The following is an 18,531-nucleotide window of genomic DNA, read 5'->3' as shown; positions in this document are numbered from 1 at the left end:
TTTCCATTTTAAAGATAGTCAATAAAAATTACTCCATGCGCATCCCAAAATACAGACTCCATAACCTTGCCAGTCAACTGTTGCGTTTTCCTACGCTTTGAAGTGGGTTCATCATGTGCAGTCCACTCGGATAACTGTCTACTGGACTTCGGAGTAAATTGATGGAGCCATGTTTCATCCATTGTCACATATCGATGCAAAAACTTGTGTTTATTACGCTTGATCATCTTCAAACACTGTTCCGAATCATCAATTCGTCGTTGTTTTTGGTCAAAAGTGAGCTCGAGCGGCACCCACTTTGCATAGAACTTTCTCATACCTAAATTTTCGTGAATGATATTATGTATACGTTCAGTTGATATCTTGAAAGGGTCTGCTACTTCATTCAATTTCAATTTATGATCATTCAAAGTCATTTTGTGGATTTTGTAAATGTTTTTGTCGGTAACAACCTCTTTTGGGCGTCCACTGCGTTCACCGTCTTCGGCGCTCATTTCACCACGTCTAAACTTAGCATACCTATTCTTGATGGTTGATTTTCCTGGAGCAGTGTCTGGAAACTCAGCATCAAGTCAAGTTTTTGTTTCAACTCTATTTTTTCCCTTCAAATAGCAATATGTTATCAACACGTGAAATTCCTCCTTATCAATTTTTTTTCACAATAACAAAAGTTGGTTCACTCAAAATGCTATAATTCACAAATTAATGATCTGATAACTGTCATATTTATATATGCATCTTTTGAGGGTTAGGTATAACTAAAAAACATATGGATTTAATTCTAGTAGCGCCATCTATGGGTCAGGCCGTGGACGTTTCAATTGAACTGTTAATATAGGTATTTATTGTAGTATTATTACACATTAAAAAAGCTTAGCTTTGTTGCTGCGAATTTTAAATGGGCCATTTCATCAAAGAATTTGATTATATCTATACTAAATAGTCATTACGAGATATACAGTATTACATTCACATAAAATGATACATATTAAGGAGTATGTATGTTTCAAATGTTTTTTTAATATAGTTACAAGGACATTGAAGTGTGATTAAAGACGCAACCGGTTTCTGTCCTTGACTATCCATTGGTTTCGGCATTTTCTAGCAAAGTAATATGATATATTAAACAGGGATTTAAATTTTATCAAAACACACAAGCAAAGCATCAAAAAAAACCTTTGCCGGTTTTTATAGTAGCAGTTAAAACAAATATTTTGTAGAATTTTGCATAATTTTGATAACCGGACGACTTTGACAGGCTAGCTCGTTTAAGTGTTCGAATTTATCAAACAGCATTCTGTCTCTTTTAACTAGAATAAAATGAGAAGGAAAATATTGTCTGATTCTAAAACAAATTTACAAATTGTGGCAGGCGATAAATTAAACATTTTGATGACGTGTATTCACAGTACCCTTGGATAGACTATATACAAATTTTCTTTATAAAAATAAGTCTTAAAAAACTTTTTTGTGTTTATATATTTATATATTATATATTTATTCTTACAGGTTTTTTATGCATGATAAAAACTATTTAGATACAGTCACTTTTATTGATGTAACAGGTTATTTTATTTTTTTCTCACTAAGTACAAAAAGGCTTCATTACTATAAACCATAAATTAACTATTTATCAAACCTTACGGAATTACTTCCGTCATTGGTACGTATTTAACACTAAATTGTAGTTTCATTGTTCAGGGATAGTGATACTGGATGATATAAACTGTTCAATATTATATTTACTGCTAATTGGTTCTAAAATATTCATTTTAAGTATCGATAAAATTCAATATTTATGCTCTCTGGTATTGGCGACTTTGGGTTTGTCTTAAAAACGACAATATACTTTTTTTGTCTATTTTTTGTCTGTTGCACGAAGTCTCACCAGTCTCCGGGGTATTGATAAAACTCCATTCGTTTTCAACTGCTTATTAACTTCTTCCCGGTATCAACTTGAAACTTTTTTAATTATATTGACTTCCATTGTAGTCTTAATTTGAAAAAATTGTCGGGGGATTTTCGCGTGGACTGGAAAAATGAGAAAATGTAATCAATGATGTCAAGGTGGAAGGTGAAGATGACGTCTCTACTAAAGTCTAAATAAAATGTCTTAATATATCACGCGTCTATTCAATTTCACGAATATATTATAGTCTAGCGTAAATTAATTTTGTAATAAATTTAGTAAAAAAGAGCAACAAAAAACATAAACAGATGTACCAGGGATATATGGTAAATATTTGTACAACGATAGTGCTGGTATTTTTAAAAAGTGATATATTTTGAAAAATATATGTTAAATTATTCTTTGGAATTCTATTGACTTCTATCCCCTACCAAAACAAATAACATTAATTGTTTTATTTTCATTTGTATTTAATACATAATAACAATAGCAGAATAATAGAAACCTTGTAATATTAACTTGTACAGATTTAGTATTTTTGGCGTGGTGCTGCGCAGTTGAAACAGAAGAATTTTGTCAATTTCTGTTGAAGTCGGAGAAATACTTGTCAATTTTCAGTTCACAAACCTCCTAGGTAATCAAACATTATATTTACCCTCATTTCTTTATTGACGTACTTTCCTTTTTGATAGGATAAAGCGAAATATCTGTGAATATGCGCATAATATGTATTTCAATCCAATGATTCCTCTAGATAATGAAATTTATTTATTTAAATTTATATAATCTATTTAAATTTCAATTAGAAATTGCAGCTTTTTTAAACAATGTTCTTTCACGTTTGGTCTGAAATGCAAAGTAAAACTTGACCTGTCCGGAAGTTTGATGTAGAAGGTCATAAGAGGTTCTCTTATGTTTATAATTTTTAACTTACATCTGCTCTACACTGCTGACATTCCAACAACAAATGAAACACTTCTTGGAACCTTTGCTGACGACACAATTACTATGGCAAAAGATAAATCTCTGCCTAGGGCAATAGAAAAAGTGCAAGTGGCAGTCAACAAAATCTACAAATGGACGAAAGATGGGAAAATTCCACTTAATAGCTCCAAATCTGTCCACGTTATTTTGCATTGAGGCGAAATAATAAAAAATTAATTATATCACTCAATGGATGCACGATTCCTAAAGCAGAATCAGCTAAATACCTTGAAATCCATCTTGACGGTAGATTAAATTGGAAGCATCACGTTAGACAAAAAGCAAAATACATTAGAACCAAAATAAAACAAATATACTGGTTAGTCGGAAGATACTCTCAACTTGTTCTAAAATCAAAGAATAATATAATTATAAAGCCAATTTGCACTAAATATTCAAATCAACAGTGATAGAACCCTGTCAAAACAAGGTTCTTCGATTGATTACCAATGCCTATCGCTATGTAACCAATGAAGAACTGCACGATGACCTGGAAATCAAATCGTTTTGCGAAGTTATCCAAGATTTCGCCTTGAAACACGAAAGAAGATTACTAAATCATACTAACGTGGAAGCAGTACAACTGCTGGACAGCGCGCAGGATGTATAACGTGGAAAATACATTTAGTGTAAACTATAGCTATAAGTTAATAATTAATAAATAATTATAATTTTGTAATTGAGGAATACATATTAATGTATTTTCTCGCACTCGTCTTGCTTGTTAATTAATCCAAGACCACAGGAAAAGTAGTAATAAATTAATTGTAAATTAAGATTGTACTAAGCGTATCTAATAAAGATGTTATATATTGTTAACTTACGAAAACTATTTCTGCTTTACAGTAAAATCATTTGGAAATTAATTAGTTCTATTTGGACATTTCACATTCTGGACTTATACGTTTATTCTGATATTGCATTTAAATAAATCATTTTTATCTTGAACGCTATAGAAATGATATTTGTAACAAGAAATCTGTTTTTTTTTAAACTCGTTTCTGTAAAACTATAAGCATGCTTTATCAAGACTTTTACTACACAGCATGAAAAATTATAAATCTAATTAAAATTCTTCTTAAACTAATACCTTTACCGTAAAGAAACCCAAAAGAAAGAATTTTTTAAACCAACTTTCTTCGCAATTAAATTGGTTTAAATAAAATATTGCGATAGACTGTAGCCAGGTTGTCAACACTTGGGGTACACCCATCCACGATAGACATGTTTTTCCTATGAACGCTACGAACCTTGGAAAGAAAATGTACTGTGGCTGGCTTCTCTATTTTGCTGCTTTGTTCTTTGCCTGCCTACATGCTATCAGTATGTAGGCAGGCAAAGAACTTGACTTATGTTTCCGTACATCTAAGAAAGTGCTGGTTTTGGTATATTCAACATTGCCTTTTCTTTTTGTATTTTTACTTCTTGTGCTTCATATCTTCTGCTGAGATATCAGTCACAACCTCAGTGAATAACTTGAGGCGTCACATTTTCTTAAGATGATGAATCGGTTGTTGAATCAGAAAAGTTTTCTATATTATTACTAGGTAGACGGTAGACGTTTTTCGTCAATCTCAGAGATCGACTATGTTAATTTTAAAATAAATATTTACTTTTTAATTTGGTAGCATTGATATAATAAAAATGTGGCATAAAACTACGGCATGAAAATTTTAATAATATGTGCAAAAATAGTATGGCGGGAGTTTAAAATTATAAAGTTTATTATAAACCTGGGTCTGATGAGGAAACTTTATTACTTGCAAAATTTTGTGCAAGGGGTGGTAATGAGGTATTTGCTTATGAAAAATAAAATAAATGATGGGACTAACGCGGAGTTTCTTAATCAACCGTTAAACATTAGAAGGCTAAATGTAAAGGGTACCCTACAAGCAGTCGATATCGATTATTATATGGCACGTTATTGAAACCAATGTGAGGAAAGTGAAAGTTTATTGAGGCATTTTATATTTGAAAGATTTGAATTCGTACATAACTTATTTTACGTTCAATGATTTCCTATTACCAATAAATACTCGGTATATTTCCAGTTGAAAATAATATTAATTGCTGTTGATTTATTGGTTGCGGATGATGTAATAATAATAACTGATAGACCAGACCACCGACAGAAAATAGTATACAGATGGAATACGACTCTAAGGGAACACTGTAGAATCGAGAGTAAATGCATTTAAATATCTAGGTACATAAATAATGTTAATGAAAGCTAGAAGTAGGAAATTAATACCAGAACTGGAAAAACCGTATGTACTTTGCTTCTACTAAAATTAAAATTTAATATTTGGTTGCGAGACGTGGGTACTGCCAAGCCAGTGCCATGAAATGAGGGATACAAGCAGTAAAATGACATACCTGACGTACTAACGAGTGGATGTGTAACAAGGATGAATAGGATGAGAAGTAAAGACCCTTTGTGGGTACCCTTATAGCGCATGGAAGACGCGAAATAGGTAAAGATATTATGTATAGCAGGGATGGAAAGAAAAGATAGTTAGTCAAAATAAATTGACGGAATGTATACATTGAGTATGAGAGAACAGACGCTAAATATAGCAGTCGTTAAGTTAGTCGTAATTCTCAAAGGTAGTACATTGAATTCAACTTCATGAAAATTTGGTATTTAGCTTAATAGTTACGGTGGTACTTGGGTAGAAAATAAGATTGCCTGTTGAGAATATTGCTTTTTAGTGGTAAAATACTATTGAAATAAAGCAATGGCTTATATGTATAATATATGTTATTTGGACTTTGGTCCATCAAAAAAAACCTTTAAATGCGGCAATTTTAAATGCAATTGTCAGTCGTTCAAAAAAATATTAAAAGAAGATTAATATTAAAAACTACACAGTGTTCTAATAATCAAAATAAAAAGTGCTTAATCAACCCACAGGGTCACAAGTTGATGAACACAATGGCTCAATTGGAGGATTTGCACATTAAATTGTTTTGAAGTTGCCACACATGCCTCAGTAAATGCTCCAGGAAAAGAGGTTTGGAAAATGACGAAGGATGTTGAAATTTACATGTGTTTTGAAAGCAATAATAATGTTTTAAAAATCAAGGAAAAAGTTGTTGTTTTATTAGGAAGACTAAGTCACTTCACTCAACACTAATGTGATTCATGTTCTAGCAATACAATGTACATTTTGATACTAGCATTTTCCCTGACATATTCATCAGGTTTCGTGTTCATCAAGTATATTCCATGTATGTATAATTCCTAAATTAGAAAATATATATGGACTAAAATAAGTTTGGCTATTAGAACAGTATATTTTGTAATGTCGATTAAAAATTTGTATATAAAAATGTTAAAGCTTAAGATCTTCTAAATATTAGGTTCCTATCATATACATTTCAGACATTTCAATATCTTGAATATAAAAAAAGTAATAAAGGAGGGATAATAAAATAATGTTCAAGAACAGTCATGCGACAGAATACACAGGAGAATCCTTTTTAAATTGATATTCTGTTTTAGTGTCAATGCACTGGATTCTCTCAAAATATACATATATTTTATGTTTACAATTATGAAATTACACACTTTCCTTTGTTGAAACTTGAGTCAGTGAAAGACACGTTTAATGTGGTAAATATTAGTTAAAATAACAGGAAAATATTTATATTTCAATATAAGTAATATTAAAAATTATTTAATAATTTTTTAGAATATATTCATATTGTTTTTCAACATTTATTTTGTAAATTAAACAAAACAATAATGGTAAAACAGACATCATATTTTTTATAAACAATTTTACAAAATCTGTGACAACTAATTATATTTAACAATGGGTTGAGAAGTACGTAATTTCTTTTATTTCGTGTTTTCCAAAACGAATTTATGAAAATAAATTTCTAATATTAGTCATTGATATATGTACCGTTTTGATTGATAACCTTTTACGATTTTTCTGGTAAATCTTTATTCCACCACTCAGAATTTATAAAATTTCTGAAGCAAGAGAGGTTGGGATTAAATATTTTTCTGCAGTACTAATCCGGTTCGGAGTCGTTAAAATGTATAATATTTTTTCTCTCTTTTTATTACATCTCGATCAGACTGGAGGGACCACAAATGTTAATAAATTGTGTTCTTTTGCCAATATTGGAGACCTTCTTCGATAGCTCCCTAGTGAAACTGACTTCGGACACATTTTATTAATTTGTTAGCACCCACGATTCACAAAACAAGGCTAACTTGAATTTGCCTTTATTGCATACTGCTGACGATATCAGTAAGACTTGAATGTATGTGAAAGAACTCGCTGTTTAGGTTTTTCTAATTTGTTGTTAGTTGTTGACAATGGAGAGTCGAATACATGGTTTGGCCAAGGTTGATCCGTTAATGATCAAAAATTTCTTTTACACTCAGCATCACTTTTTAGAGCTAATGCAAGATTTGTCCACGACATTTTTCGCACCTTATTATCGTACCTCATGCACTTTTTTAAATAGGTTGGACATCGTTGCTGTGGTTATTCAGTAACAGCGAGATCTCTCTTAATTACATTTTTACTCTTAACTGTGAATTTAAGTATTGAGTTTCTTGTTGAATCGAATCTTGTGTAAATGGTAGCGATATACATCGTAAGATGAAATATGTAGTGCTACCTTGATATTATAAATTATTTTGTAGATATTTTTAACGATTGGTCGGCCAGGGTAATGTTAATCTTTAACATTGAAACTTTCATTACAAACATAATGAAAACCAATTCTACCACTGACGTTGCTATAATCTTAGTAATCCTCATAAAGGTCACATAATTTTCGGTGAGTCTGCGTGGTATTTTTCCTTTTCCAGAAGGAAAGAAAATAGAATATTACGAAAATGATTTCTAGGAATGTCCGCTTTCAAATCGAAATAACCTGTGACCGAGAATACGAATGACGTCATAGTTTATCCAATAAAATAGCCACTGCACGTCATCGAAAATTGTGACGTCAACACGTTACAATGTTGCCACATTAACTTTGAATTTTGGTTTACAACGTTTGCCGATTTGTAACATCTGCTATTATTACTAATATTTTGAAAATTTTGTACAAATTTGACAACAGGGATCTTTCAGCATCCTATCTCTTTTTGACTAGGTTAAAATGAGAGGGAAAACGAGGTTAAAACGAATTTTACATTGTTAAAAATTGAATTTGATATTATATTCGACGCCATCTCTGACGTGGAGGCTATTTAATTGGAAATACTATAGCTTTACATCCAGAGTGTTCTATGACCTTTCAAATAAAATATAGAATAGCGTGTTGTTAGTGATACATATTCTTAGAACCATCAATTAGAATAAACCGAAACTACTAAATAAATAATAATAAATTAATAATTGATGCACTAAAAAAATAAATTAAACTTAACCTCTAAATATCTTATACATCTTCGAAACAAATAGTTTAAGTTCTTCGTCTTTCGTAAACAGGAGCTTCAACTACACGTTATATTTTACCGAATAATCCTAGATTCCAGAGAAATACTGTATCTTTCAATTAAAATAATTTAATATTTTGGGGTACAATATCCTCAAAGACGTAATCCTTTTAGGTATAAACATTCATTATTAATGGTCTCGTTTAATTTTGATATAAAATTCGTTTTTATAGCGAGCCTTAAGAATAGGATTTACGCAAAATCAGGCGAGTTACATACTTAATAATATAACCCGTAATCCCGCAAACATATTTCGAAGAGAAAATGGACAAAAATGAATAAGTTTTCTAAGAACACTTAGTTTGTTCGCAGATCTTTTTCATGCTTTATTGTAAGCAATATAATACCTACAATATATAATAGCAATATAATACAGAAGCAGAGGATGATTTAGATCTAAAGCGTTTGTACATCATGAACTGGAATGAAGAAAAATTTGTTTTATTTCTAGGAACATATATCATCCGATTATAATGTTTGATTTATATGTTATATATATTTTGTTGTACCAGGTTGCTTAATAAGTTTGTGGATCATGATCTACGTTATTATTATACGCAAACCAACCGTAAAACCATGATAGTAATAGGATCATTAGTTGTTTGAAATAAGTGTACAGATATTAAAGCAAAATAAAGTAATTTTTTACTTGTAAACTCGTTTTCGTATATCTATTATCGGAACTTTGCGTTGACTATCCGCAAACTTACATACGTAACATAATATACGTATACAGTGTGCTCCAGATAATATCATCTAACGAAATCTGCAGCAATTTTTAAATATATCAAACTGACTTGAATAATAAAAGGAATGTCTTATATCATTTTATATTATTTTGTCTTTATCATTATATCATTTTATATTATTTATATTATATTATATAAAGTAATGTCAATTTGTTTAATTCTTTAATTATATATATATATAATAGATTAATTATAAAATCTTTTTTTTATTTAACTTAGGGCCCTTATTGTTCTTATTATATTATTCCTTTGTAACATCTACTAATGCTAATAGATATTCATTATGCATATCAAGTTAGCGATCTACTGCAGGAACTTTTGTGATATATTTAATTCTAACTTGCTAGTATATGTAAATTAGTCTCTTCTTAAAGTAAGTTAAGTAAGTTAGTCTAATCTAGTCTTCTTTTTCATGGAAAATGGTATAGTTTTTTTTTATAAAAGTTTAGTGCCTCTAGGAGATTATTTCTAAAATATCACATGATCTATAGACATTCGTTATTTTAAGTTTGCAGTTTTCAATGAACTATGAAATACGCAGCTAGATCTACTAAGCAAATATTTTTCCTTCATATTGAGCTTAAAAACAGCAAAAATTAATGAAGTTGACATGATCATACAAGATTCATTACCACTCACCCTATATGGATTTTCAAAATTGTATAAATCTTCAATCCTTTTTCGCTGTGTTCTTAGAAAGATCCAAAATCTGACAGGTATCAGTGTGTATCAAGTTAAAAACTCTGTTCACTTTATAAACAAGATACCGATTATTCGTACCAGTCCAGGGGATACTCATATTTGTATTTACGTAGTTGTCCTTTTTACCAAGATATTCTTATAGTATGGGGTTAAGCTCTCTCATTCCATTCTAGTTCTAGGAAAAGTTTTATGAACACCTCGTTGCCAGCACCTCAATAGAAGCACTTCTTCATAAGTTTTTCACTTGGAATCCTGGAATAGATCAATTCAAGTAGCTCATGTTTTATTTGATTGACACTCGCAACATTCAAGATTCCTTTCTTATTACAAAAGGAACAATGGCTTACCAACTTGGAATTAAGTTTATGGAAAAATCACATATACAGACGGTATACATCGTCACCATCGCCCATTCCAAAAATTATACGTCCAAATGAGCTAAAATTAACAGGAAAAATCAAATAAGATGGAAATAGATGCCCTAAAGGTCCTCCCTAAATGTATCTTTTCTTAAGTATCTTGTGGTCCCCGTAATGTGTGTGAGAGCGAGAGGGAGACATTGGAAGGATGATAAGTGAACGGATAAAAGAATATTAACGCTGTGTGTGTTATGGAGACACAGTATAGATATTTCTGACTGATATTAGCACTAGGAATACTAGCGACACAATTTAGTTTAACGAGGTTTTAACCACTCCACAAGACTGTTTTGAGGGAACATATCGAGAAGGTTTTGAGAGGGATACCAAAGCAATCTGAATAAAAACAAAGACTATAAGACCAACCCTATTTAGTTTTTAAATTACTCAACGGACCATGATAAAGTACTGTCCTTGTTGGTTGATTAATTAGACATAACTTACTTAAATAATATAATATGATTAGGATGATAATGAGACTTAGCATCAGATCTTCCACCCTGAAGATGCAATCTGTAACCATTGCGAAACGTCGGCGAAACGGTTTAGTTAATAAACATGGCTACAATACAGCCAATAGTTCATATATATTTCTAATTAGAACGAATGCTGCTCTTTTTACCTATAAAGGAACAATCGATAGATTTTAAATTGAATAAAATACGACATTAGTACAATTTATTGGGGCGTTAAATCCTGCTATTGTCCTGTAGAATAGCGAGTAAAATTTGTAATTTCAGTGTCAGGATTCTTGCATAGGTGCAGCTTATACGATTTAGTACTCAATAGATAGTTCAGAGTGTACAAATACGCTTTTGATTTTGGTAATTTTATTCAGGAGAATTGGAACACTGAAATTTATTCTAGTATTTTCTTTAAAATTTGTATTCAAGTATTTTCTTTAACTTTTGTAACGTTTTTTGTAGAGATACAAGAATCGACCGAAGAATAGAAAATCTTGTTATATTTTTCGGATGTCGAAGGACTAATTGGCTATGATGAGGATGAGATAATTAGTAGTCGCATGGAGCAATGTCTGGCGAATATGGTGGGTAGGATAGGATGCTGCTGAAACTCCTCTAAAGTATCTTATATTAACGGTATCTGAGCTATATCGCCCAGTTTTATTCATTTTGTATTTCAAGTTATCTTGCTGAATCCAGCATTCATTATAAATTTTGGTGTGGCACGCTATTTGAATGCGCATAAGGTTGCAGTGAGCTCTTTTCGAATTTTGGCATGCAGCTTGATTCAACAACAGCTCAATCTCAGTGAGAGGTCAAAACATTGCCGTTTTCTTTTACGTCTCATTTCACTGATGTGAAAATAGCCTATTTTGGAACATTAGCTTCGCACACTTGTTTCACACACTCGGTGTCTATTTGCTGCACTTTTCTTCAGATTCAAACAAAAAGCTATGCTTCTCATGAATTAGATTTTGTTGCCATAAAAGTAGACACGGTTAGAGCACAAAGAAATATATTAATATACTACTGGTGATTATAAGAAGTTAATTAAAGTCCTTGCCTAAATTTACCAAATTGTTTAATGGTATGTTCCAATCCCATGGAAAACTTCTGAAGTTATAATGACACCAAAAGATGGTAAATTCAGCCGTATTTCATTATTGTCAGCTATTTCTTAAGCCTTTGAGAAACTGATTCTATAACGCCCCAAATCTATTCTCAGGCAAGAAAAGCTCATACCATTTCATCTCTATGGTTTCAGAAATGTTCACTCAACAATTAACCAATTACATGGAATTAATGCAATCTCTTGATGTTGCACAAACTTTGACAGAGTATGGCGTACAAGTCTTCTATATAAAATAAAGCCACATATTCATAAGTATTTCAACTTGCTCTTAAAATCTTAATTGATAAAGGTTGGTCTGCCGTAGGGAACTTTGAAGATATATGCTCTACCTTCTTTACTTGTGGTCTTCCCACAATATTACGTAGCACAATTGTCACCCTTGCTGATGGTTTAGAAATATTGGTAGTGACAGAGATGACTCAACTTGAAAACTCCAATCTGCTATCAATAAAGTTGCCACCTGAACTAAAAAAAAGTCGAATTAAAATAAAATTAATCAAAATCGACAAAGCTATTTCATAAATAATAGGAACACGTCATAATATGTCTTCCTTAACGGCATGAAATATTAGAATTCAGTTGTGTACACTAGTCAAGATCATAGATAGATCTTGCGATGTGATTTTGACGGATTGATCAGACTGATCTGGTGGTATATTGGTTCCTAATGTATTATCCACACTTCATTCTATTGAAGAAAAAACTCCGAATAGTTAATGGTAATACTAACGCTTAATTTCGGTAATACGGCGTTTATTTAAACATTTTTTTCTTCGACTACATATTAGAAAAGATTATGAATATGTTACACGATAAAGAACCTTAATATATAAAATATGAGCTAAACTACTTTTTCGATAAAACAGTTTTGTCAGTTTGATGGTTTTTTGATTCATAGGTTGTTATTCCTCACTAGTCAGCATTTATATAGTTAGTTCGCTAGTGGAGCTACGAACAATTCTGACGTTCCTTCAAACAAATTGAGTCTCCCGGGGGACTTACTTGAAAAATAGTTCCTTTTCTCTCTTGATCGGAATGCCAATAGGATGTTGTTGATATTTCAGTATCCGGAACTTAGGTATACTATATATATACATATATATATATATATATATATATATATATATATATATATATATATATATAAATGCTAGATTATTGGGATTGCACTGTATATGTATTAACATTATAAAATACGTATCTAGAACCAGCAGGTAGTTTTAAAATTTTGTTTAAGTACTAGTTGATATACTAACAATTTTTGAAATATTTCTGAATAAGTAGAGTTTAAAAAAATAAATTGGATTTTTGTTTCGTTAAATTCCAGTTCATTAGTACATTTTTTATGATAAGTATACAAAAAATTAATTGTTTATAAGGTCTTTAACTGGCTAAAGTGTGCAAACTGCGTAACATCTTTGGTATAAAGGGAACAGACAAAATAATTTGAACACCACGCAATATAGCACATCTCGTTGCATTTTGGCAACACTGCTTGTGTAAAATTCTTAATTCAGTTTTAAAAAATTTCGTGTAAATAATGAGATGCGTATGCATTGTTCAGTTTACATGCTGAGTCTACGCAAAAGCATCCATGTTAACGAAGGCACTCGCAGAACATGGTGAAACATCATCTGCGAAGAGGAATAGTGGGCGAAATTCTAGAATAAATGGCGGAGGCCAACGAACACCATGTCAAAAGTGGCATTGGACAAAACCACTACGGCGGAAGCTTCAGAAAACTAACTTTTATTTTAGAGCTGAGATTGCAAAATCCTTTATAACGAAAGTTAATGTTAAGCCGCGAAAAAAGTGGTAATAAAACCAGTATACTGGATGATTAGAAGCATTGAGTTATGATCCTGTGAATCATTTCCTGACAAATAGTCAGGTATAAACCTATAATCTATATATATACAGTATGTGGCCAATTTATTAGGGACAATATTGAGAATAATTTATTTTCTAGTTGAATTGGATTTCTGCAATAAATTTATAGTTGGGGGTATCTCATATATTTTTTATTTGTAACTGTAATCTTTGGGATCATCATGCATAAAAATTTAGTTATCATCGTAAGGCAACCATTCGTTGATCTGTGTTAGTAACCGGGTTTCTTGTGCTGGTTTGTATTGGTCTTGTTTCATTATCCCCTCTACAATATATAGGCGTCCCATGCCCCAATAACAGACCCTACTATTAGACACTAACCGGGCGTTTAATCCTCTCTAAAAGGCAAGCGGCATGGAATTGTTCGCCAAGGCGTCGTCTTACAAAAGAACTTTTGTGTATCAAAGTTTGGAAGGTTTATTAGTCGGAAGATCACACCTGTATATTAATAGAATTAAAACTAAAAAATCGTTGTTGACTAGTTTTATTGCTCAAAAAATTGTACTTACTCGACTTCAGTATGCAACAGTCATATTTCTATGTCGTCTAGCCCATTGGAGACATTTCTTTTTCATGCTGTCGGTTAAACGTGGTTTTTTGGAAAACCTCTTAGATTCTCTTCAACCAATCGCCTCCACTTTGTCCTCTCCGATATCTTTACACCCTCGTGGGTAATTTTATTACGGTAATCAAATGAGCAACGTTCTTTCCACGGTTTTCGAGGCAGATATTTCTGATTTTTTCATTGGTACAAAATGTGGTATTTCTTTTTATCTCAGATTTGCCAATACGATAATTTACGTCAAGAAGCTTTTAATTATTAAGTTTATTTCAATTGACGATATACTTCTAAACTCCAGTAATAACTGCTTTCTCTCTATGGGAGTGTGGATTGTAATAACGACATTTGCATCTCTCTACATTTCCTTGAAGACGTGTCCAAAGCCTTACCCATACTGAAAAGTTGAAAATTTGGGGTAATCGCGTCGAACCTTTAATAAAATGTAAATTCATAGACGAAACCTAAAAAAGGTATTATTGTACGGAATATAACTTACAATTTGACTGTTTTAGACACAAAAGTCGGTTAAAAATAACTAAATTATAATATCTAGACAATACAAGAACAATACTGCAAAGCGTGCATTTTAACAGACACAAAAACAATAATAATGATACCAGTAAGTACTAACTTAAGACCTACTTAAAATAAAATAATGCTATAAACAACGTCATTAATTTAAACAAACATATTAAACTATAAATTACATAAATACGAGTACTGTACCTAATAATTTGGCCACTTACTGTAAATATAGAGAACCCTAAAAAAAGTCTATAATCCGTTGTGGATGTTCTGTTATGATTTCATGGGCAATATCGTGGTATTTAGTAGGTCCTCTCGTTCATTACTAACCGAACTACTGCGAATGAATATCTCGAAATCCGTAATGATAAAGTTCTTACTATAGCACATCGCAACAAAGATTCTTTCTTAGTTTGAGTTGCATCAGATTATCATCAAATGTCTGTCCTGGCCACCATACCATCACCTAACCTCAGCATAACTGAACCGTTATGGGAAGTTTTACAGCAGAGAATGAGGGATAGATCCATCTTCAACACCGGCAGATGTTTTGGTACAAAAATAGGACAAAATTCCATTGCAAACATCCATCAGAGACTTTTCCAATCTATTCCGCGAAGAATATCAGCAGTTTGAAAGCAAATAATGGCCCAAAATCTCTTTAAAAAATAAATATCGTGTATACATCAGGTGTTCAAATTATTTTGTCCGTCCCATGTATTTAATAAATTTTGTCAATATTATTTATATTAATGAAACAACATACAGTTTCTTAATTTCATTCTGAAAACTTATTTATTCTTGTCCAACTAATTATTTGCCTCTCTTAGATACATTTTACGAATTCCGCTTTATTCAGTTAATTGTTTTTCATCACTAATTTGCTGCCAGCGTGTGCATTCCTGTTTTTATTTAATTGACTTGTCGGGCTTTCTCCCCACCCTTCAACAACTGAACCTAATTCTTAACGTAACTTTATTTTTATTTTTAGCAAGCCTACGACGAAGGATATACAGCCACAAAGGCGAGTTTTCCTTTCCTTTTCAGTTTGTGCTTTTGCATGCAGTCTATATTGCCATGTTTTATTTATAGCTTACTGTATTTTAGTTCTGTCTAGTTGTTTTTCGTATTTTTTTACACAATAGTGTAAATGTAAGTTCAAAGTAAATGTTTAAAAAGCTTTTAACTTTACAGATCTCATAGGTGGTTAAATAAGTTCGCAAAACTCTGTTTGGTAACAATACATAACCAAATTTGCATTTCGATCTGTTAATTAATTCTTTATTCTGCCCTCTCTGAAGCAATCTTTTTATATTGATAATAGATTAAAAAATAAGCTTGTTTTAACTTTCGGTTTATTCTCTATAATTAGCATTTTTTGCCCTGTAACTTTTTTCACAGTTTCAAACAAACCTTTTTTTTGTGGAACCAAATTTCCACTAAGCGAGTAAGAGAGACACAGGGGGTAAGGAGCAAATAGCAAAATGTTTGCATAATGACTCTTAATGTCCCTTTAATGATTTATTAAAGCGAGTCAGTTACCATTGATGGTCCCTTTTAATTATTTCTTTTAGTTTGAGCTTCTGTAACTTCATGTTTTTATCAGTGGAATATGTTTGCCGTATGTCCAGCAGGACGTAATAGCTTTTGTTTTGTTGGTCCGTTATTTGACAACTTCGGAAGCCGACAGAAAATATGGTGTTTATATTTCATTAAAAGAACAAATAAAAAGAATTTAATAAAAATATGTAATATAATTTAAGTTATGTCGTCTGTTATAGAACTGTTAAAATTATTTCATTACCCTAGGATATGTATATATATGTAGTGCTTGTATTCTTGCTGTAAATATATGCTGTATCTAGATTATCAGCGGCGATTCATCAAATCTCAAAGAAATCTACAAGAACTTGGAATTTGTTCTATGTAAATTTAAATAAGAAATCCGTGGTTGGTAGGTGTGCGGCGATTTTAATATTTTTTGCATGTTGCTCGAACTCGCTCGAATAAGCTGAGTTTAACAAATTTCCTTGTTTTCTTGGTGAAAAAAACGTCGTCCGAGAAGCACTGATACCTCCACATAAACATATTTTACCATCGTCACACATAAAGTTGGGATGGGTGAAGTATTTTGTAAAGGCTGTAAAGGCTATTATAATCTCCAAAAATGGAGATTATAATTGACCCACAATTAATTACCATCATCCTCAGAAAGAAGGGTGGATTGATGCTTTTAAGGAAGTCATTTAAGACATTTATATTTATAAAGACCCTAACTATAAAGAAGTCATCAAAAGAATTTCAAGCTTTTGGTTGCCTGATTAGTCTAAAAGTACGTTTTCTTTATTTTCACTTTGACTGTGTTCCCAAAAATTTGGGAGATTTGAGCGAAGACCATGGTAAACGATTTATTAGGATTTTAAGGAGATGGAGAGAAGATACCAAGGAATATGGAGCATCTCAATAATATCAAAGTACTGTTGGACGCTTCGGACAGTCAGAAATTGTACAAAGAGGTTTTAGTTTGTGCTAGTGAACATATTTACCCAAATTGTCAAGAAACAAGCAAACGAAGAGAGACAAAAAGATAAGTTATTTTAGGATTCGAAAGCACACTCAAAAAGATAAAGATTACATCATAAAACCTAAACAACCCTTAGAATTTGTTTTGCAGACCTATGTTATTCATAATTGTTAGGCGATATATGAATTTTATGTTAAACAAATTCATGTAACTCTTCGTAAGAAGTTATTGTACTCCATTAGTCATTGACAGGAACAGGAGGTAGACCTGATTGGTCGTTCTATTTACTCATTTTCATGTAGATTTTCATGGGTTTCATGCCGCCACGTTGCAGGATCACTTGATATCATTTTTATTTCAATATTTTCTTTTTTTTTCAATTCCGACTCTTCATACATTTATGTTTTCAGTCTTGTACTAGATTTTTTGCTTCGATGCCAGATACATCACTATTTTGTTTTTAAAATGCTCTGAGCAGTTTATTTTACTATGTCATCATGAATATGTTTCTCACTATTTAGATACGTGATGCCTAGACAAAACCATTAATCGCCCTTATAATAATAAAAGTCACGTCATTTGCACGTCATAAATTACGTCGAATATACCGCCAAATGCAGACTGTAAAAAAGTAAACTTCTTTTTAATCACGGAGCGGATTTGTTCTTCTCATTTTACGTTAGTTAAAAAGAGACAGAATTATGTCTGATACGTCGGAACATTTAACCGAATCAGTCTATCAAATTCGATTCGTGTTGACACTGGTCAACACTGTTGTAGTGCTGTTAGGTAGTCAAATGTCTGCAGAATTGTCGGAAATATTAGTGATAATAATTGGAGGTTAATAATTGGCACATTGTTGTAAACCAAAGTTCTAAGTTTATGCGGCAACATAAATTGCCGCTGACGTCATACATTTTGATGATGTGCGTTGGCTGTTTTATTGACATGACTATATATCTTCACAGCTTCTTCCATAACTTCCGCAAAATTGCCTTGTTGAGTCTAAATTGTTGTGATCGTTTAAAATTCGTTTTTCCGTAATGAGACCATCAAGTTCGTTGGACCCAATTTACATACATATCTATATTCAAAAATATATACATGATTTTCATTATCATAATATTCTAATTTGTCATATTTTTAAGAGATATAAAGCACCTGTTCATAAACAATGGAAAATTCGGCGAGATAAGCATGT

The 18,531-nt window shown here is 31.7% G+C and overlaps 1 protein-coding gene across 8 annotated transcripts in view; it reads left to right on the top strand.

Moving 5' to 3' along the window:
* The window catches only part of Mctp (Multiple C2 domain and transmembrane region protein), a 134,633-nt gene that overhangs the window by 37,506 nt on the left and 78,596 nt on the right, over positions 1 to 18,531 (top strand). For 5 of the 8 annotated variants that reach the window (XM_076411695.1, XM_076411699.1, XM_076411700.1 and 2 more), the window contains exon 4: positions 15,798 to 15,830. The exons of the other annotated variants lie outside the window; for them this stretch is intronic. In XM_076411695.1, the coding sequence (XP_076267810.1) occupies positions 15,798 to 15,830 (33 nt within the window). The remainder of the gene's footprint in view (positions 1 to 15,797; positions 15,831 to 18,531) is intronic. 8 annotated transcript variants of the gene reach the window in all.

The sequence above is a fragment of the Rhynchophorus ferrugineus genome, unplaced genomic scaffold (assembly GCF_030347505.1).
Source record: "Rhynchophorus ferrugineus isolate W39M unplaced genomic scaffold, kcgeb_rfMv2 rfM8, whole genome shotgun sequence".
In the NCBI taxonomy this organism is placed as follows: Eukaryota; Metazoa; Arthropoda; class Insecta; order Coleoptera; family Curculionidae; genus Rhynchophorus; species Rhynchophorus ferrugineus.
This window is presented reverse-complemented; position numbering and strand designations above follow the sequence as displayed.